This window comes from Staurois parvus, unplaced genomic scaffold (assembly GCF_062004578.1).
Source record: "Staurois parvus isolate SC_StPar_1 unplaced genomic scaffold, SC_StPar_1.0 ptg001869l, whole genome shotgun sequence".
Classification (NCBI taxonomy): domain Eukaryota; kingdom Metazoa; phylum Chordata; class Amphibia; order Anura; family Ranidae; genus Staurois; species Staurois parvus.
The window spans coordinates 733,125-756,500 of record NW_028319665.1 but is presented as its reverse complement, the minus strand read 5'-3'; the positions used below and the strand labels follow the sequence as shown (position 1 = coordinate 756,500).

At 47.5% G+C, this 23,376-nt stretch overlaps 1 protein-coding gene across 1 annotated transcript in view; it reads left to right on the top strand.

Moving 5' to 3' along the window:
• LOC149433985 (receptor-type tyrosine-protein phosphatase T-like) overlaps positions 1-23,376 on the top strand; it is a 200,383-nt gene that overhangs the window by 82,186 nt on the left and 94,821 nt on the right. Inside the window, exons 7-10 of the mRNA XM_089664251.1 lie at positions 2,543-2,716; positions 8,739-8,906; positions 13,374-13,553; positions 19,038-19,304. Coding sequence (XP_089520377.1) covers positions 2,543-2,716; positions 8,739-8,906; positions 13,374-13,553; positions 19,038-19,304 — 789 coding nt within the window. The remainder of the gene's footprint in view (positions 1-2,542; positions 2,717-8,738; positions 8,907-13,373; positions 13,554-19,037; positions 19,305-23,376) is intronic.

The following is a 23,376-nucleotide window of genomic DNA, read 5'->3' as shown; positions in this document are numbered from 1 at the left end:
ACTACATGTGAAATCTGTGAATAATCACAGAGGTCACATGGTACAGGGCCATTCACAACAGCCTTGTACCATGTGACAAGTTGTGACAAATCACAGGAATGCAGCCAGAGAGGAGGAGAAATGATTGCTTTTACATCCTTTATGGATGTAAAAGCAATTTGTGCAAAAAAAAAAAAAAATCTTCATCGCCCACTACAAGTAGTAAAGCGTCACTATGGTGACACTGTACTGCTAGGGTGACAGTATGTAAAAAAAAAAAAACATAAATAATAATATAAAAAAAAAAAGATGTTTAAAAATTATACTTTTTGGTTATAAGCTAATTTGTTTTTTTTTTTACTAAAAAGATAAATAAAATTATAAATTTTGACCAAGATTTATGATGAAATATTATTTATTTGAAGAAAAACACTTTTTTTCAAAAGTTTTAGACTTTTTTATTTACATAGCAAAAAAAAAATAAAAATCCCAGCGGTGAATAAATACCACCAAAATAAAGTTTTATCTCTCTCAAAAAAATGCTGAAAAATTCATATGGGTACAGTGTTGCATGACCGCGCAATTGTCATTCAAAGTGTGATAGCGCTGAAAGCTGAAAATTGGCCTGGACAGGAAGAGGGGGGGGTGAAAGTGTCCGGACTGGAAGGGGGTGAAAGTGTCCGGACTGGAAGGGGGGAAAGTGTCCGGACTGGAAGGGGGGTGAAAGTGTCCGGACTGGAAGTGGGGGAAAGTGTCCGGACTGGAAGGGGGGGAAAGTGTCCGGACTGGAAGTGGGGTGAAAGTGTCCGGACTGGAAGGGGGGGGGAAAGTGTCCGGACTGGAAGGGGGGGAAAGTGTCCGGACAGGAAGTGGGGGAAAGTGTCCGGGCTGGAAGTGGGTGAAAGTGTCCGGGCTGGAAGGGGGTGAAAGTGTCCGGGCTGGAAGGGGGGGAAAGCATCCAGACTGGAAGGGGGGAAAGTGTCCGGACTGGAAGGGGGGGAAGCGTCCGGACAGGAAGGGGGGGAAAGTGTCCGGACTGGAAGGGGTGAAAGTGTCCAGAATAAATACCACCAAAATAAAGTTTTATCTCTCTCAAAAAAATGCTGAAAAATTCATATGGGTACAGTGTTGCATGACCGCGCAATTGTCATTCAAAGTGTGATAGCGCTGAAAGCTGAAAATTGGCCTGGACAGGAAGAGGGGGGGGTGAAAGTGTCCGGACTGGAAGGGGGTGAAAGTGTCCGGACTGGAAGGGGGGAAAGTGTCCGGACTGGAAGGGGGGTGAAAGTGTCCGGACTGGAAGTGGGGGAAAGTGTCCGGACTGGAAGGGGGGGAAAGTGTCCGGACTGGAAGTGGGGTGAAAGTGTCCGGACTGGAAGGGGGGGAAAGTGTCCGGACTGGAAGGGGGGGAAAGTGTCCGGACAGGAAGTGGGGGAAAGTGTCCGGGCTGGAAGTGGGTGAAAGTGTCCGGGCTGGAAGGGGGTGAAAGTGTCCGGGCTGGAAGGGGGGGAAAGCATCCAGACTGGAAGGGGGGAAAGTGTCCGGACTGGAAGGGGGGGAAGCGTCCGGACAGGAAGGGGGGGAAAGTGTCCGGACTGGAAGGGGTGAAAGTGTCCAGACTGGAAGGGGGGGAAAGTGTCCGGACTGGAAGGGGGGGAAAGTGTCCGGACTGGAAGGGGGGGAAAGTGTCCGGACTGGAAGGGAGGGAAAGAGTCTGGACTGGAAGGGGGGGAAAGTGTCCGGGCTGGAAGGGGGTGAAAGTGTCCGGACTCGAAGGGGGGGAAAGTGTCGGGACTGGAAGGGGGGGAAAGTGTCGGGACTGGAAGGGGGGGAAAGTGTCGGGACTGGAAGAGGGGGAAAGTGTCGGGACTGGAAGAGGGGGAAAGTGTCCGGACTGGAAGGGGGGGAAAGTGTCCGGACTGGAAGGGGGGTGAAAGTGTCCGGGCTGGAAGGGGGGGAAAGTGTCCGGACTGGAAGGGGGGTGAAAGTGTCCGGGCTGGAAGGGGATGAAAGTGTCTGGACTGGAAGGGGGGGAAAGTGTCCGGACTGGAAGGGGTGAAAGTGTCCGGACTGGAAGGGGGTGAAAGTGTCCGGACTGGAAGGGGATGAAAGTGTCTGGACTGGAAGGGGGGGAAAGCGTCCGGACTGGAAGGGGGGGAAAGCGTCCGGGCTGGAAGGGGGGTGAAAGCGTCCGGGCTGGAAGGGGGTGAAAGTGTCTGGGCTGGAAGGGGGGGAAAGCGTCCGGACTGGAAGGGGGGGAAGCGTCCGGACTGGAAGGGGGGGGGGAAGCGTCCGGACTGGAAGGGGGGGGAAGCGTCCGGACTGGAAGGGGGGGAAAGTGTCCGGACATGAAGTGGTTAACATCCTTTATCATGTCCATTAGGAGATTCTTCTGAAAAACCAATCATGTCTAGTGGAGACAGACAGCTCTTTCAAGAATGTTTTGGTTGGAAAGAGACCATCTGAAGGACTATCTCACCACATAGAGGTTGTCCTGTTCAAGAGGAACTTACGGCATGAATTCTATATGTAACTGTCATTTTTTTTTTCATTTGTCTCTCAGAACAATGTCAAAAGCCGGTCGAAAAACACATGAAGGATGATGGAAATCTCTACTATGACGTTGGTGCTGTGCTTAGCTTGCGATGTGACAAGGGATATCGTCCATCATCCACGACTATTGTGTGTGAGAACCACAATGGTACCCTGCAGTGGAATGTGACTGCCCAGTGTTTGGGTGAGTACTGAAGTCGTCTGACAACCTACAGAAGATGTAGGATGACTTCCACGAGGTCTCTACAGGGCACTAATGGACCTGGAGATTCAGAGATTACATCCGGGTCATGGGAAGGTACAAATAGTTTTATAGTATTTATACCAAATGGTATGTGTATGTAGTGCAGCATCTCCTGGCAGGCAGCAGAAGACACACATTTTATAAATGCACACTTTATTTTGAAGGGCGGCCCAGTGGCTAAATGGTTAGCACTTCCACCTGGCAGTACTTGGGTCATTGGTTCAAATCCCAACCACAGCACCACCTGCCTGGAGTTTGCATGTTCTCCCTGTGCCTGTGTGGGTTTCCTCCCACACTCCAGCTGGTAGGTGAATTGTAACCTGTCTAAATTGGTCCTAGTATGTGTATGTATGAATGTGAGTTAAGGACCTTAGATTGTACACCCCTCGAGGGTTAGGGATTGCTGTGAATGTACAGTTTGTATGTACAGCTGGAAGAAAAAGTATGTGAACCCCTTGGGATTACGTGGAGTTTTGCATGAATTGGGCATAAAATGTGCTCTGAACGTCATCTAAGTCACAACAATAGAAGAACACAGTCTGCTGAACATAAAACTACACAAACATTAGATGTTGCCATGGTTTAATTGCACATAACATGTAAATATTCACAGTGCAGGGAGGAAAAAGTATGTGAGGCCCTAGCTTAATGACTTCTCCCAGAGCTAATTGGAGCCAGGAGTGAGCCAACCTTGACTCCAATCAGTGTGATGATATTGGATGTGTTGCTGACACCTGTTTTGGGTTTACTGGTTTCAAGAAGCACTGTCTGATGTGAACCATGCCTCGCAGAAAAGAGCTCTCAGAAGACCTACCATCAAGAATTGTTGACTTGCATGAAGCTGGAAAGGGTTACAAAAATATCTCCAAAAGCCTTGATGTTCATGTGTCCACGGTAAGACAGACTGTCTACAAATGGAGAAAGTTTAGCACTGTTGCTACTCTCCCTAGGCGGGGTCGTCCTGTAAAAATGACTGCAAGAGCACAGCGCAGAATGTTGCATGAGGTAAAGAAGAATCCCAGAGTGTCAGCTAAAGACCTACAGAAATCTCTGGCACATGCTAACATTTTTGTTGACACATCTACAATAAGGAAAACATTAAACAAGAATGGAGTACATGGGAGGACACCACGGAGGAAGCCATTGCTGTCCAAAAAGAAGATTGCAGCACGTTTGAAGTTTGCAAAAGAGCACCTGGATGTTCCACAGCACTACTGGCAAAATATACTGTGGACAGATGAAACCAAGATTGAGTTGTTTGGGAAGAACACACAACACTATGTGTGGAGAAAAAAAGGCACAGCACACCAACATCAAAACCTCATCCCCACTGTGAAACATGGCGGAGGGAGCATCATGGTTTGGGGCTGCTTTGCTGCCTCAGGGCCTGGACGGATTGTTGTCATTGATAGGAAAATGAATTCCAGAGTTTATCAAGACATTTTGCAGGAAAACGTATGACCATCTGTCCGCCAACTGAAGCTCCGCAGAGGATGGGTGATGCAACAGGACAATGACCCAAAGCATACAAGTAATTCAACAAAACAATGGCTGCAACAGCACAGAATACGCCTTCTGGAGTGGCCCAGTCAGAGTCCTGACCTCAACCCCATTGAAATGCTGTGGCATGACCTTAAGAGAGCGATTCACACCAGACATCCCAAGAATATTGCTACACTGAAACAGTTTTGTGAAGAGGAGTGGTCCAAAATGACTCCAGATCGTTGTGCAGGTCTGATCTGCAACTACAGGAAACGTTTGGTTGAGGTTATTGCTGCCAAAGGAGGGTCAACCAGTTATTAAGTCCAAAGGTTCACATACTTTTTCCTCCCTGCACTGTGAATGTTTACATGTTATGTGCAATTAAACCATGGCAACATCTAATGTTTGTGTAGTATTATGTTCAGCAGACTGTGTTCTTCTATTGTTGTGACTTGGATGACGTTCAGAGCACATTTTATGCCCAATTCATGCAAAACTCCACGGAATCCCAAGGGGTTCACATACTTTTTCTTGCAACTTTAAAGCTCTGCATAAATTGACAGTGCTATAGAAGTACCTTGTAACGGAACTGGACCCCGACTGCACTAGGGTATTTCCAATAGACTCCCGCTTCCCCGTCCAAACACATATCCATGGACACCACCTGAAGTAAAAGCAGGAAATAGACTACTTTATTTTAACACAGACACAAGATATAAACATTCAAAGGAACAATCCCCCCTCCCTGCATATGGACACAGGGCAGGGCAAACCAAATCTAGCAACCAGAGACACATCAGCAGACACCCCCCACCAAGCCAATACACAAACACATACATCCCATAATAGTTTGCTGCCAAGCAAGACGCACAATAAAACAATGGGATGCAACCACGCGGCATTAAACAATGAACAACCCCCCACCCCAATATTAGGACAGATCACCCTGTACCCCTAACAGGCACAGGGTAACTTACATATAAGAGGGATATGGGGAGCTGAGACAGGGGTCTCCCCACCTCTCCAAAGTGAGCTGTGTTCCATGGGCCCCCCACCCAAAGTCACTCCCGTCACATACCTGAAATAAATAAATAATACATTTTAAAGCATTACAATAAAACACATTTCTTAAAGCCTAGGGGCAGCCAAAATAAAGAACCAAACAAATCAGCACAAGGGACATAATTTACAGCCAGTAGGATCCATCCCTTGTGCTAATACCTCTAATATTAAGTGAAATCTTCCTTCGTCCATGGCCCCCCACCCCCACCCCAGCTTCCATGATCTTCTGGTGTGACCAGTGGTGTATTTAGATTTTGTGTTGCCACCATCGCCACCACCCCCCCTTCCACTTCCCGCGGAGAGCCTTCCACTACCCCTATCCCCCCCCCCCCCGGCGATAGAGAGAAAGACACTCATCTTTAAAGCTCCAGACATCCCGAGAATGATAGTCAGGCTCTACATACACCATCATGCAGCCCTCAGCCCCTCGGATCCCATGGCGCACGTATCCCTTCTTTCAACCCTTCATCTGGAGGGAGGTGCTGCCCCCCTGAAAAATGCCACCCTAGGCAAGTGCCTTGTGGTAAATACGCCCCTGGGTGTGGCGGGGGTTAATAGAATTAAGGGTCTGTCACAGACTCTCATCAAGAGTGCCTGGCTATGCCCACATCTGCCATTCATAGGAACCACACCACAGCTTCTAGGAATGAAACCAGATCTATGAATAGAGAGGGGTGTGAGTGGGGTCACCCACCCATGCACACAGGGACTTTTCTCTCTCTTCCTCCCTCTGTGGTACACGTGCTCACTAATACCCGGGACCAGGCAGGGCCACGTTCATGTGGATTCAACATTGAGGCAGCACCCCAAGTTAGAAATGAGCCGTACACCCGGTGCATCCGTATCACCGCCTGAGGCCTTTGAATGAGCTGCACTGTCCCATGATACGTGCACCAATATGGAATGTGACATTTTGAAGGGGACGCTGCTGAGCACATTATTTATTCATTACAGGTACTTATACTTTACATTTTTTACAGGTCCTTGTATAGCTTCGTCAATTCACATAGAGATACAGTATATTGTACATTCACACCAGTCCCTGCACTCAGGGAGCGTACAATCTAAGGTCCCTAACTCACATTCAGACACACACATCCTAGGGCCAGTTTAGACAGGAGCCAATTCACCTACCAGAATGTCTCTGGAATGTGGGAGGAAACTGAAGTACTCAGAGGAAACCCATGCAGGCACAGGGAGAACATGCAAACTCCATGCAGGAAGTGGGATCCTATGGTTGGGATTTGAACCAATGACCTTAGTGCTGCTAGGTGGAAGTGCTAACCACTTAGCCACCATGCTGCCCGCAAACATATGTGACATTCCACCAGTCCATCCTTCCCATCACTCCTAGTGATAGCCTGTAGCTCCTGCCATAAGCTTGGTTGAACCCTCTTGCGTGCATGACACGTCTTGATTAACTCCTGTATCTATGGCTGGGTCCCTAGGACCTCTGCAATGCAGATTCGGTCCCATTTTCCTGGGGCATCAGCCACTCTGGAGGGGAACAGCGAGTCACTCCCCTTGCTATCTGAAGGACCTGCCACCCCTGCCGGTACTGTCTGGCCAACATGACACCTCCTTGTGCTGGCTACACCTAGCAACCATATGGTCTCCTCTTCACCCCGTGTGTGCATATCAGGCCCTGTTCTTTACAATACGCCATGTACCACCATGCACCCCTTATAGTAACTTCAGACCAGGCATTTGCACAGTTAACACCTTTGCTGAGAAACTCTTTAGTATTACCATCCCAAGCATAACCACAGTCTCACTCTAACTAGCTATTCTCAGGCTGCCCAGATCATACCTTCCAAGAAAGAAGAGTCCATTAGCAGCAGTCCATAGTTGGCAGGTTCATGGTTCCAGGGAGAAACACCAGCAGGGTGACCCACTAGGGTGGCCACAGGCTCCAACAGGACTACATGGCACAGCAGACCTTCCTCTGTAATCCCACGTGTGGGCTCTCAGCTCTGAGCCCTCCCCTTATATTTATGTGTCTCAGTCTTTTTCAACCAAGGTGCCTTCTAGGTTCTTCAGGGGTGCCTTGGCAAAATGCCTGAAAATTACCCACAAATTGTGTACAATGGGTGGGTCAAGCCTGTTTGTTGTTACACAAAGCCACAGATTTTCATTGTGCAACATTACAACCTTGGGCACAGTGCAGGGCAGCCGCCAATGTCCTAAGAACTGCTAACGTCATTGGCTAATAAGGAGAATATTGGCACATCATCCTTGTTTGACACCCCGCCCCTCTCTATCAGCGCTGGGGTCCTGTTAGGCATTAGTTTCATTTTTCACATTTTAGAATTGGGTGCCTCAAGATCGTCCATATTTGAAAGGATGCCTTGATGGGGAAAAAGGTTGAGAAATACTGATGTAGCTGACAACAGGGGCAGGACCCAAGAAAACCCGGGAAAGATCTGAGACACAGTTAACCCTTTCCCATCCCAGGCAGCCTGAACTAACTCCAAAGCTAGTGCAATGGATAAAACAGCAGTGTGACGGGAGTGACTTTGGGTGGGGGGCCCATGGAACACAGCTCACTTTGGAGGGGTGGGGAGACCCCTGTCTCAGCTCCCCATATCCCTCTTATGTGTAAGTCACCCTGTGCCTGTTAGGGGTACAGGGTGAAATGTTCTAATATTGGGGTGGGGGGGTTGTTCATTGTTAATGCCATGTGGTTGCATCCCATTGTTCTATTGTGTGTCTTGCTTGGGAGCAAACTATTATGGGATGTATGTGTTTATGTGTATTGGCTTGGTGGGGGGTGTCTGCTGATGTGTCTCTGGTTTCTAGATGTGGTTTGCCCCGCCCTGTTTCATTATGCAGGGAGGGGGGAATTGTTCCCTTGAATGGATATATCTTCTATCTTTGGTAAAATAAAGTAGTCTATTTCCTGGTTTCCTTCAAGACTGGTGTTGTCTCGTCTTGTATGGTCAGCGGTGGTGTACGTGGTTAGTGTTTGGACAGGGAAGCGGGAGTTTAACGGAAATAGCCAAGTGCAGTCGGGGTCCGGTTCCGTTACAAGCAGAAATACATTCAATGACACCCCGTAAGCACGTGCTTACAGGTGGACCTTTCAAACAACCACCCATCCTCCATTCATAGGTCACTTTCCATTCATAGAAGCTATAGTTTGGTAGGTTTTCTGTGTAATTAGAGCTTTGGTACTTTAGATCCACTGGTTTCCCTTCAGGTTGCTATTGCTAGAATGTTGCTCCAACCCTTAGAATATTCTTCCCTAAATCACGCTCCTCTAGGATCTCCAATGGTTGCAGCGGAAGCTTTAATTAGCTGTTCTCTGAGATGCAGCATTTGTCAAGCCGCTCCTCTTAGGCCTAACACAACCAGATTGGAGGGCAGTATTCATGCAGACTTGAAAAGCGGCTGATTTTGGTTTTCTCTTGTCATGCAGCACAATGTAAAAAGCCGCAACACATAACTACGTCTGGCAACAAATACTACAATACGCACAAACATCTAACGGTGAATTGTATGCCCGGATATCGTCCATTATATCAGACCATAACATGTAAGACAGATGGAGATAGCGCTAGCTGGGATCACCCACTACCATGTATAGGTGAGTAAATGTCCACCCACTCCACTGCAATATCACTTGGAAAAAGGTACTTCAAAAGCCAGCTAATAACAATGCATATACAATTAAAGGATAAGTTCACCTTTGGGAACCTGCACATCCCATACAGTATATCCCGTACACCCCATACATCCCGTACACCCCATACATCCTGTACATCCTGTACATCCCATACATCCCATACAGTATATCCCGTACACCCCATACATTCCCGTACACACCTTACACCTTGTACATCCCGTACACCCCATACATCCCCGTACACCCCATACATCCTGAACATTCCCGTACATACCTTACACCTTGTACATACTGTACACCCCATATATCTCATACATTCCCGTACACCCCATACATCTCATACACCCCGTACATCCCGTATATCTTGTACACCACGTACATCCCCGTACACACCTTACACCACGTACACCACGTACATCCCATACATCCCCTTACACCCCGTACATCCCATACATCCCGTACATCCCATGCACCCCGTACATCCGATACATCCGCTTACACCCCGTACATCCCATACATCCCATACTCCCCATACACCCCATACATCCCCGTACATCTCATACATCCCATACTCCCCATACATCCCCGTACACCCCATACATCCCCGTACACCCCATACATCCCCATACACCCCATACATCCCCGTACATCCCATACATCCTGTACACCCCATACACATTATACATACCTTAAAACAATGAAGTGCAGCGCTTAACCAGGTGAAAAAGTCAATAAATAGGTAACCACAGTGAGTGCTTAACCAAGTAAAAAAGTCAATAAATAGGTATCCGCAGTAAATCACTGCATAGATGCGAATTCCCACGGCCTCCACTCTGTCAAATAGTAGAAATGCGCACTCACCGGAAACGCATAGCTTATGCGCATGTGTGATTATGCATCACAGGCAATGGGAGCATCAGAGGTTAGGCAGCCAGGCATCTCCCTCATGGTGGGTCATCACAGACTCTTTGAATAGGTCCAGGGGTCCCCTTAAGGTCAGCCAGGTGTTGTAAAAGAATCTCCTCTCAGGATGGCAAAAGTGTTTTCTCTGTGGGAATGAAAGCTCCAATAGGAGCCCCAGAAAACAGATGCCAGAGATAGTGTAGTATGTCCAAAAATCAGTGCTTTATTGATATAAGTAACAGGGCAGTAACAGGGCAGTATGCATATATATAATAATGTAATAACACAAATATGCAGCAGTACTGACCCTTAGTAGTGATGGCCGCCGGGCCTCCTCGTGGCTCCGGCGGTGGAATGACGTCACGCTCTGCACAGCTCCTCCTTAGGCCTTTCGTGCTATAGGCACATCATCAGAGGGGAGGCTGCACCTATAACATGGGTATTACTTTTAGTATCACTTTAATATAAAACATAGAACACAAAATGATACTAAAGGTTCAGATGTTTTGTTTTAAAAATAACAAAACATGATACACTTACCTGCTCTGTGTGATGGTTTTGCACAGAGCAGCCCTGTCGGCGCTCCTCGCTCCTCCTCCCTGCCTAGTGACCCCAGAGTGAGTCGCTTGATCTGGGGGCACTCATGGGCGCTCGCTCCCATGCGGCCTCTGTGTGTATAAAACACAAAGTGTGGCTCAGTCCTCCTCACTGGCTATGATTGACAGCAGTGGAAGCCAATGACTCCAATTGCTGTGTCTCAGCCATTGAGTAGAGAGAGACCCAGGAGAGCCATTGCTCTCATGCACATTTCTGGATCGAAATCGAGTACAGGTGAGAATAAGGGGGGGCTGGGGGAGCTGCATACAGAAGTTTTTTTTACCTCCATGCATAGGATACATGGAGGTTAAAAAAGCCTTCAGTGTTTAGAAGCACTTCAATGACTGACAGCAAGGTTTGGAGGAAGTGACTGTAACATAACTAACAATTAGGCCCCTTTCACATGGGCAGACTGGTTTGATCTACTTGTCAGTTTTTGGGCGGACCCTCTTGAACCCTCCATGATCCTCTATTGAGCGGCAGATGTAAATGGACTTGTGTCCATTTACACCCACCTACATCCAATCCTATCCGCTAAAAACAGATGGCTATTGATCTGTTCCCCATCCATCTAGAGCAGGGGTCTCCAAACTTTCTGAACAAAGGGCCGGTTTACAGTCCTTCAGACTTTGAGGGGGCCGGACTGTGGCCAGTGTGCAAAGAAAATGCCCCGACGTCAATGGAATAAACATTGCCTCGTTATTTATATTAAGGTGAGGAATAGTGATCCACTGCTAGTAGTAAGGGAAAACATTGTGCCCCATTATTGGGATCAGGGAAAGGATTAGTGCCCCATTGTTGGTATCAGGGAAAGGAATAGTGCCCATCATTGGTGTCATTGGTAGGAATAGTGCCCCATTGTTGGTATCACTAACAGTAATTATACCCTATTGTTGGTGTCATTAGAAGGAATAGTGCCTTGTATCAGAGGGTGGAATAGTGCCCCAAGGGCCTGATAAAGACAAGCACGGGACCACATCCGCTCCTGCAGGGCCACAGTTTGGAGACCACTGATCTAGAGGAACAGATCAGATGGCAGTCAGGTGTAAGCGGAGCGGACATGGACCAGCCATCCACTTGCTCAGCGGGGATCAGATTTCTCCATTGAGCAAGATGACTCCTGGCAGAGTTCGCCCGGTGTGGAAGGGGCCTTAAAAGTGAGTATTGCTTGGCTTTGTAGGGTGACTGTAAGGAGAACATTAGAGTTGCTAACTTGCCTAATGATTCTGGAAAGATCTTGTGCTCTGTATTGTGGGATTGACTATGAGGACAGCTGGAAGGTGGGAACACCTGAGCTGAGGGGCAGAAACTCCCAGCTGGAGGGCAGAAGCACCTGAGGTGATAGCTGAAAGGAGGATACCTATTGTGGAGCCTGTTGTGGTGACAGTGGGGAGGTGGAAACAATTTGGTGACAGCTGGGGGTCAGAAACATATGAAGTGATAGCTGGGGGGCAGAAACACCTAAAGTGAAAGCAAGAGGGGGGCAGAAACAACTGAGGTGACACCTAAAGTGAAAGCAAAGGGGGTCCAGAAACACCTGAGATGACAGCTGGGGACAGAAACATATGAAGTGACAGCTGGGGGACAGAAACATCTAAATGAGAGCAAGAGGGGGGCAGAAACACCTGAGGTGACACCGAAAGTGAAAGCAAAGGGGGTCCAGAAACAGCTGAGACGACAGCTGGGGACAGAAACATATGAAGTGACAGCTGGGGGGCAGAAACACCTAAAGTGAAAGCAGAGGGTCCAGAAACACCTGAGACGACAGCTGGGGACAGAAACACCAGAAGTGACAGCTGAGGGGCACAACACCCCAAAATGACAGCTGGCAGACAGAAAACACCTGGGGTGACAGCTGAGAAAAGGGAAAACATAAACTATGTAGGAGGAGGACACATCTAAGGTGACATCTAGAAGGCAGAAGCTCCTTGTCACATACCTTGGTTGGAGGCCAAGTTGACAAGAGGGCTTCCCTTGTGGCTCTGGGCTGAGCACCCCAAAATGTGGTGACGAAGGTACAAGGCTCAAAGAAGCACGGGTGCCCATAGCTTGGTGGCAGGCGACTGCCACCTTCAGAGAAGTAGTAAAAGTGAGCCGGGGTCCTACACGATGAGGCAGCAATGTAGTCAGGAAGCAGGCTAAGGTCAGTACCAGGGAAGCAGGCCCAGTAGCAGGCCAAGGAAGCAGGCAGAGAATAGTAAGAGAAAAGCTGAGATCAGTATCCAGAATCCACAGAGCAAAGTCAGGAACAAGCCGGGTCACCAACGGGAGATCAGTCAGCAAAGCAGGAACACAGATCACAGGGAAACTGAAGAACATTCAGCGAGCAGCACACAGCAGGGACTCCTTTAAACAGGCATCTTGGCGCCAATGCGCATGGATATGCACGCCGATGCTCGCTGGTGCCCAGAAATGTGCCTTCATGTCTGTGCACCCTGGATACTAGCCTGAGCTCATCTGTGTGCTGGTACACAGGAATGTACATTAGATGCACGGAAATGAGAATTAGATGCACAGAAATGAGAATTAGATGCACGAAAATGAGAATTAGAAGCACGGAAATGAGAATTAGAAGCACGGAAATGAGAATTAGATGCACAGAAATAAGAATTAGATGCACGGAAATGAGAATTAGATGCACAGAAATGAGCATTAGCTGTATTTGTTTCCTGACAGATGGTCAGAATTAATCAAAGCTGGGCTTATATTTGTGACATTTCCCCAACAATATTTTTATAAATGGTCCCCATTTGTGTCTTGAATATGATTCCAGTGTGCCGCTGTACCAGAAAAACTCTTCATTTGTATAGAAATAAATACATTTAATAATTGACCATTTAGTTTTCTATTTTCCCCTCCAAGAGGTTCGTCCTAACAAATTATCCGTACAACTGTTAACCTAACGTTAACTGCTTTCTTTCAATACAGCACAATGTAAATTTCCAAATATCAGCAATGTGGACACAGTATTTGTAGACAAGGACTACTACAATGTGACTGAATCTGTAGAGGTGAAGTGTGAGAAGGGATTTTGGCCATCATATGAGAAGATAACATGTGTGACATCTGGCAACAGGGATACATGGGACCGCACTCCACAGTGTATAGGTGAGAAAATGTCCAGCACTCACTCTGTGACCTCCCAAATTATACACTGAAAATACCAGGTACAATACAAGATGACGCTCGCCCTGTGGTACGCAGAAAAGGGGCAATCAGGGTCAACCTGTTTGGTAGGTACGGCATGGTGCGGCGGCAGAGAACACACAGAGTCCTGGTTTGCAGCAAACAATGTATTGTAGAACTTGTGAAACAGTACAACAACCCAGCAGGGAGCATACTCAACCGGGGAACTCACACCAGTCGGAGCAGAGAGTCAGCGGTTAATAGGCCCGAGACAGCGCCTGTCAAGGGAAGTGGAATGTGACCTGGTTGGTCCACCTCGAAAGGGAGCTTGCAGTTGTAGACGAAGGCCCTAAGTTTTCTTTCCTCCTCTGGAACCTCTCCCTACCACTAGGGCTCTCCCTGACAGAAGGGCATCCTCTCCCTATACTAGCCACTTGCAAAAATGCGGGTCAAAACCCGGGGGCAGGGACTTAAAAAGACTCTGCGTGACTCAAGATGGCCACCAGGGTCACCTGGATGCAGCGTAGCCAACTGAAACCCTGTCCCAGAAAAACCCAGTTTCTCCTGACTTGCTTCTTCAGCTGCATTGCCATTCTGAATGAGCGCCCCCTGCGGTGGAGAATGCAGCCTGCATCTGCCTACACACCTAGAATTTCGACCTATTTAGAAGGGGACATTACGTAGAGGCCAATGGGAGGAGGTTCTCCACAAGAAGGATGGTGGAGGCCAGGAGACACATGGTCAGGGTAGTTTACTCCCTGCACCCATTTCCTGCTCTCCTGACCTGTTGTTTGTGGAGTGTAGCACTACCCTCGTGAGGGCTGCTATTCTTTTCCTTGAAAGCCATCAGTCTTTGCAGATCAGTAACAATGGCCCCTTCGCAGCCCCTCTGAAAGTTAGCTTAGAGTGTTACAAACTACATATAGAGATGTCTCCTCTCACCTATAGAACTGCTCCAGCTTCACAGCCTGCAGGCACTACCAGCCCTCCTGGCTCCACAGCCTGCAGACACTACCAGCCCTCCTGGCTCCACAGCCTGCAGACACTACCAGCCCTCCTGGCTCCACAGCCTGCAGACTCTACCAGCCCTCCTGGCTCCACAGCCTGCAGACTCTACCAGCCCTCCTGGCTCCACAGCCTGCAGACACTACCAGCCGTCCTCGCTCCACAGCCTGCAGACACTACCAGCCGTCCTGGCTCCACAGCCTGCAGACACTACCAGCCCTCCTGGCTCCACAGCCTGCAGACACTACCAGCCCTCCTGGCTCCACAGCCTGCAGACACTCCCAACCCTCCTGGCTCCACAGCCTGCAGACACTCCCAACCCTCCTGGCTCCACAGCCTGCAGACACTACCAGCCCTCCTGGCTCCACAGCCTGCAGACACTACCAGCCCTCCTGGCTCCACTGCCTGCAGACACTCCCAACCCTCCTGGCTCCACAGCCTGCAGACACTACCAGCCCTCCTGGCTCCACAGCCTGCAGACACTACCAGCCCTCCTGGCTGCTCTGAAGATCTCCCAGGACAAGGATGAAGGATTAGGCACAGCACTGTCCATTGAAAGTTTGCTACACGTGACAGTCCCTCCCCCTGTGAATTCCTTGATGTGCTGATGCACTCACTCTGTCTTATATTTTATTTCAGATTAGTTGAAAGTTGTTTCTATTGTGGTTCACAAATTTGGATACATTTGAATCTCCAAATAATTAAAATTTTGTCCGAATTGTGATTCGTAACATGCCGCACATGTCTAGCAGACATCACATCCACAGTGGGGAAAATAATGATTTGTTTCCCTGCAGATTTTGTAAGTTTTCCCACTCACAAAGAAACGAAGGCTCTATAATTTTTATCATAGGTGTATTTTAAATGATAGAGACAGAATATCAACAAAAAATCCAGAAAATACACAATACAAATGTTATAAATGGAGTAGCAGTTCAGTGAGTGAAATAAGTATTTGATCCCCAAGCAAAACATGACTCAAAACTTGGTGGAGGAACCGTTGTTGGCGAGCACAGAGGTAGGACGTTCCTTGTAGTTGGTTCCCAGGTTTGCACACATCTCAGGAGGGATTTTGGTTCCCTCTTCTTTAGAGATCTTCTCTAAATCCTTACGGTTTGTTGGCTGTCCCTTGGCAACTCGAAGTTTCAGCTCCCTCCATTTTCTATAGGATTAAGGTCTGGGGACTGGCTAGGCCACTCCATGGTCTTAATGTGCTTCTTCTTGAGCCACTCTTTGGTTGCCAACCAAAAATGTTATCAACCAACATCCAGAAGAAACACATGCTACAAATGTTATACATGGAGTTGCAGTTCAGTGAATTAAATAAGTATTTGATCCCCTTCCAACCAACAATGATTCTGGCTCCCACAGACTGGCTATGTGTCCGTTTGGTACACAGATTAGTCCTGTCAATGGAAGACAACTCGTTACGTGTAGAAAAGACAACTGTCCACAGAATCTCTTTCTTCCATTCAAACCTCACCATCACGGGCAAAGAGCTGTCAAAGGACGTCAGGGATAAGATTGTAGACCTGCACAAGGATGGAATGGGCTACAAGACCATCAGCAAGAAGCTTGGTGAGAAGGAGACAACTGTTGGAGTGATTATTTGCATATGGAATAAATACAAAATAACTATCAATCACCCTTGATCTGGAGCTCCATGCGAGATTTCGCCTCATAGGGTAAGGATGATCATGAGAAAAGTGAGGGATCAGCCCAGAATTACACTTGAGGAGCTTGTGAATGATCTCAAGGCAGTTGGGACCACAGTCACCAAACAAACCATTTGAGCATTGAGGGGTATTGTAAAACCTTGGATGAGAACCTTCTTCCCTCAGCCAGAACACTGAAGATGGATCATGGATGGGTGTTCCAGCATGACAATGGCCAAAAACACGGGGCTAAGGCAACAAAGGAGTTGCTCAAGAAGAAACACATTATGGTCATGGAGTGGCCTAGCCAGTCTCCAGACCTTAATCCTATAGAAAATTAATGGAGGGAGCCGAAACTTCGAGTTGCCAAGGGACAGCCAAGAAACCGTAAGGATTTAGAGAAGATCTGTAAAGAAGAGTGGACCAAAATCCCTCCTGAGATGTGTGCAAACCTGGGAACCAACTACAAGGAACGTCTTACCTCTGTGCTCACCAACAAGGGTTTCTCCACCAAGTGCTAAGTCATGTTTTGCTTGGGGATCAAATACTTTTTTTACGCACTGAACTGCAACTCAATTTATAACATTCATATCGTGTGTTGTTTCTGGTTTTTTTTTGGTTGATATTCTGTCTCTATCATTTAAAATACACCTATGATAAAAATTATAGAACCTTCATTTCTATGTACAGTGAAGGAAATGCGTATTTGCTCCCCTGCTGATGTTGAATGTTCGCCCCTCACAAAGAAATGATCGGTCTGAAAATCATCGAATGTTCTGTGTATTGTAACACAGAGAGACAGAATACAACAACAAATTCAGCAGAAATGCTTCTAACAAATGATGACGGATCTGCATGTTCATGAGGGAAAGAAGGATTTGATCCCCTATCATTCAGCAGGATTTCTGGCTACTAGGTGTCTCTCATACAGGTAACAAGCTGAGATTAGAAGCAGTCTCTTAAAGGGAGTGCTGCTAATCTCATTGTGTTACCTGTATAAAAGACACCTGTCCACAGGAGCCATCAAACCATCAGATTCCAAACTCTCCACCATGGCAAAGACCAAAGAGCTGTCCAAGGATGTCAGGGACAAGATGGTAGACCTACACAAGGCTGGACTGGGCTACCAAACTGTGGCCAAGCAGCTTGGTGAGAAGGTGACAACAGTTGGTGCAATCATTCACAAATGGAAGAAACACAAAACAAGTGTCAGTCTCCCTAGGTCTGGTGCACCATGCAAGATCTCACCTCGTGGAGTGTCAATGATCAGGAGAACAGTGAGGAATCATCCCAGAACTACACGTGAGGATCTTGTCAATGATCTCCAGGCAGCTGGGACCACAGTCACCAAGAAAACAATTCGTAACACACTACACCGACAAGGACTGAAATCCTGCAGTGCCCGCAAGGTCCCTCTGCTCAAGAAAGCCCATGTCCAGGCCCGTCTGAATTCTGCCACTGAACATCTGAATGATGCAGAGGAGTACTGGTGGGAAGTGTTGTGGTCAGATGAGACCAAAATCCAGCTCTTTGGTATCAACTCAACTCGTCGTGTTTGGAGGAGGAGGAATGCTGCCTATGACCCCAAGAACACCATCCCAACTGTCAAACATGGTGGTGGAAACATTCTGCTTTGGGGGGGGTTTCTGCTAAAGGGACAGGACAACTGCACCACATCAAAGGGACGATGGACGGGGCAATGTACCCTCAAATCTTGGGTGAGAACCTTCTTCCCTCAGCCAGGGCATTGAAAATGGGTTGTGGATGGGTGTTCCAGCATGACAATGACCCAAAACCCACGGCCAAGGCAACAAAGGAGCGGCTCAAGAAGAAGCACATTAAGGTCCTGGAGTGGCCTAGCCAGTCTCCAGACCTTTATCCGATTGAAAATCTGTGGAGGGAGCTGAAAGTTCGAGTTGCCAAACGTCAGCCACCAAACCTTAATGACTTGGAGAGGATCTATCAAGAGGAGTGGGCCAAAATCCCTCCTGAGATGTGTGCAAACCTGGGGGCCAACTCCAGGAAACGTCTGACCTCTGTGATGGCCAACAAGGGATTGGCCACCAAGTACTAAGTCATGTTTTGTGAAGGGGATCAAATCCTTCTTTCCCTCATGAACATGCAGATCAGTCATCATTTGTTAGACGCATTTCTGCTGAATTTGTTGTTGTATTTTGTCTCTCAGTGTTACACCGAACATTCCATTGTTAGACCGATCATTTCTGTGTGAGGGGCGAACATTCCATTGTTAGACCGATCATTTCTGTGTGAGGGGCGAACATTCACCATCAGCCGGGGAGCGAATACGCATTTCCTTCACTGTAAGTGGGCAAACCTACAAAATCTGCAGGGAATCAAATCATTATTTCCCCCCCTGTAAGAACTGGTAAGCTGCAATATAATAAATGTTTTTGGGTTGATTACCACCTAATCTGACGGCTGTGGTGGGTATTTGTTTACATCCACTGCTGCAAGTCCTCACTGTCCTGGCCCTATGGACTTCCAGGGGCCATCTCCAATCCAGTCCAGCATTTGGAGGAACCCTCATAGAGGTTTATGGAACATTGAAGATTGGCAGCGCTGGATGTAAACAAACAGTACAACTGCAGCCATCAGATTTAGGTAAGTAAGCGTCTGGGAAGGGGACGGGTGGGTTGGGTTGCTCTAGGTCACAAAAAGGTTCAAAAATGATAAGCGCCCTTTGTTTAAAGTGTACTTATTCTTTAATAAAGACCAAGGGGCTTGGTTTTCCAAAGGTTTTCAACCCCCAATTAATGATTCAGAGTTTTATTATCCTTTTGATCAGGGGTCTCAATGACAGACTGGAGGGTCGCCTCTACAAGCATCAGCTTCCAAATCCAATGTTCTCCGCAATGTCCGAAGCGCTGGAGATTCACTACTTGCTGTGATCCTATGCTGGAAAATGACACATCGTGTAGCAATTCGGATAATAAAACAAATGTGACGTTCACCAATCTACAGCCATTCTCGGAGTATAGAATCAACACCACCCTGTACATTAATATGAAGCCGTTGCCTCTGCATACGAGAACGATCAAGACAAATGAATCCGGTAAGTTAAAGCGGAACGTCGCTTTCTCCATCCACATGGACTATTATCCTGATGCGTATAGAACATAAATCCCATAAATATAAATGCAGTCCGTAATAAATATGAAATAAAAGCTCCAGGTGACTTCAATATTCCCAGTTTCATAAATCGATAGCATTCAGTGACAGGCAGGAAACAGATAAAATGCGCACTCACCAGATGCGCAAACGTATTACGCAGTGTATAAATAAATGGAGGTTTTCCGGGAATCCCTTTTAGGATGGTGTTGGAAACAGCCTAGGATAAATGGATATGATCAGGGTAGTAAGTCAACTGGAGGTCCCCTTTAAGGACATGGGTGCAGCCTCTTCAGTGTACTGGGAAGGTCACCAGGGGGGGCTCTGGGGGATTTAAGTGCTCAATGCAGAGCAAGAATGGAAATACCCATAGTGTAGTATTTTAACCAAGATATTTAATGTAGGAATGTAAAATCAATGAGTATATTCATACATTATGCAAAATAGTAGCAAAAAGTTTTGCAGCATAAAGCTGCTGAGAGCACTGACCAGCTGGTGTCTAGTAATGGCCGCCGGACCTCCGTGATCCAGTGGCCTGACGTCACGGCGTGCAGGCTCCTCCAATTGAATTACTACCCTGATGATATCCATTTATCCTGGGGTTTCCAACACCATCCTAAGAGGGATTCCGGCAGACCTCCATTTATTTATACACTGCGCACTACCTTTGCGCATCTGGTGAGTGCGCATTTTATCTGTTTCCTGCCTCTCATTGATTTTCCTGATTTATGAAACTGGGAATATTGAAGTCACCTTGAGCTTTTTTTCATATTTATTACAGACTGCAATTATATTTATGGGATTTATGTTCTATACGATCAGGATTATATATATTTTGCACAAATATTTTATATGTCTTTTTGAAGGTTTTATGGTTCCTTTATGGTGCATAGCTGCTTTCTTATTTTGAGCGCTCGTTGAGTTTTTACTTACCGCATGGACTATTGTCATTCTTTATGCAGCTATCATTAGTAAATGGATAGGAAAATATATCCTATTTACTTGTTTTACATTTTTTTTACATTCTTCAGCAACTTCCTGGTTTCCATGCCTAGGCAAATGATGTCATACATCCCAGGAGTCTTCAGTAGGGGAGGGAGGGTTGTCAGCTCATCCTATGCCTGAGATAAGGGCAGATGGATTCCAGGAAGTAAATGCTGTATGAATCATCTGCCCTTAATCAAGATGACCACTGCCGGAAATGCCAGGAGGTGGTTTTCAAAATGATTTTTCAGGATGGATGGGGGGAGTTTGCGTTGAACATGAACAATGAACTAAATGGATGCAGTGCAGTTCCACTTTAAGTTCATTTAGTCACGCATTCTAATTAAAAAATATGTATTTTTTGTTTTTGTAAGGCTTGCTGACCTATTGTATGTTCATCATCTAATAACCAAAACAGCCCTGAGTCCTACTTATCCCACTCACTCCTCAGGTGTAACTAGAACCTTCATGAAACCTTGAAGGGCCCCCCTGAACCAAGTTCAGGGCCCTTCCCATTGATTCCAAGGTTCTTTACCCTCTTTATTATGGTCCCACAGCAGGACCCTTTCACATGTTCTGCAGCGGGACCCCTTTTCATCAGAGTTTCTCTTCTTTACAGTAAATCAGAGTCCGCAGGGTTCCCCCTTACAGTGCAAGAGGGAATTCTGCTTACCCCGATGTAAAGGGGAACTGTGGACTGTGATGTAAGGGTGAATGCTGCAGACTCTGGTGTAAAGGGGAACTCTGTGGACTGTGATGTAAGGGTGAATGCTGCAGACTCTGGTGTAAAGGGGAACTCTGTGGACTGTGATGTAAGGGTGAATGCTGCAGACTCTGGTGTAAAGGGGAACTCTGTGGACTGTGATGTAAGGGTGAATGCTGCAGACTCTGATGTAAGAAGTTCTCTATTCACCAGAGTTCCACCTTACATCAGAGTTCGCAGAACTCCTCCTTATCTTAGAGTCTGCAAAGTTTCCCCTTGCAGTGTAGAGGTGAACTCTGCTGACTCTGATGTAAGGAGGGATGCTGGGAACTCTGATACAAAATACAGAAAGAAGCAACAACCAGTGCAACACCATCACAGAGGTGGGTATTCCTAAAACACGCAGTTAAAGCTTTACAGCCCTACGGAGGGAAGGCCAGTGTTGAAAAGAAATAAAAAACATGTGTGTGGCTTAGACTACAATCAAAAGGGTAATACACTCTCCGTCCACTTTATTAGGTCCACCTCGCTAGTCCCGGGTTGGACCCCCTGTTGCGTTCATTCTTGGTGGCATAGATCCAACAAGGTGTTGGAAACGTTCCTCAGAGATTTTTGCTCCATATTGACATGATGGCATCACGCAGTTGCTGCAGATTTGTCAGCTGCACATCCATGAACCGTTGATACAAGGCAGGATGGATCCCCCACACCATGACACCACCACCACCAGCCTGAACCCTTGATACAAGGCAGGATGGATTCCCCACACCATGACACCACCACCAGCCTGAACCATTGATACAAGACAGGATGGATCCCCCACACCATGACACCTCCACCACCAGCCTGAACCATTGATACAAGGCAGGATGAATCCCCCACACCATGACACCACCACCCTGAACCATTGATACAAGGCAGGATGGATCCACCACACCATGACACCACCACCACCAGCCTGAGCCGTTGATACAAGGCAGGATGGATCCACCACACCATGACACCACCACCACCAGCCTGAGCCGTTGATACAAGGCAGGATGGATCCACCACACCATGACACCACCACCACCAGCCTGAACCCTTGATACAAGGCAGGATGGATTCCCCACACCATGACACCACCACCACCAGCCTGAGCCGTTGTTACAAGGCAGGATGGATCCACCACACCATGACACCACCACCACCAGCCTGAACCATTGATACAAGACAGGATGGATCCCCCCACACCATGACACCACCACCACCAGCCTGAACCATTGATACAAGACAGGATGGATCCCCCCACACCATGACACCACCACCACCAGCCTGAACCATTGATACAAGGCAGGATGGATCCCCCACACCATGACACCACCACCACCAGCCTGAACCATTGATACAAGACAAGATGGATCCCCCCACACCATGACACCACCACCACCAGCCTGAACCATTGATACAAGGCAGGATGGATCCCCCACACCATGACACCACCACCAGTCTAAACCATTGATACAAGGCAGGTTTGATCCACCACACCATTCCACCACACCATTCCACCACTACCACCAGCCATGAATCGTTGATACAAGGCAGGATAGATCCACCACTCCATATCACCACCACCAACCTGAACCGCTGATGCGAGGTAGGATGGATCCCCCACACCATGACACCACCAGCCTGAACCATTGATACAAGGCAGGATGGATCCACCACACCATATCACCACCACCAACCTGAACCGCTGATACAAGGCTGGATGGATCCATGCTTTCGTGTTGGTTACGCCAAAGTCGGACCTTACCATCTGAATGTTGCAGCTGAAATCCAGACTCATCAGACCAGGCAACGTTTTTCCAATCTTCTTTTGTCCAATTTTGGTGATCCTGTGCAAATTGTAGCCTTTGTTTCCTGTTCTTAGCTGACAGGAGTGGCACCTGGTGTGGTCTTCTGCTGCTGTAGCCCATCTGCTTCAAGGTTGGATGTGCTGTGCATTCAGACATGGTATTCTGAATACCTTGGTTGTAACAAGGGGTTATTTGAGTTACTGTTGCCTATCATCTGGAACCAATCTGCCCATTCTCCTGTGACCTCTGACATCAACAAGGCATTTTTCTTCACACGACTGCGGCTCACTGGATATTTTCTCTTTTTTGGACCATTCTCTATATACCCTAGAGATGGTTGTGCATGAAAATCCCAGTAGATCAGCAGTTTTTGAAATACTCATAGAAGATAGGCTACAGAAGCAGAAGACCACACCGGGTGCCACTCCTGTCAGCTAAGAACAGGAAACAATTTGCACAGGCTCACCAAAATTGGACAATAGAAGATTGGA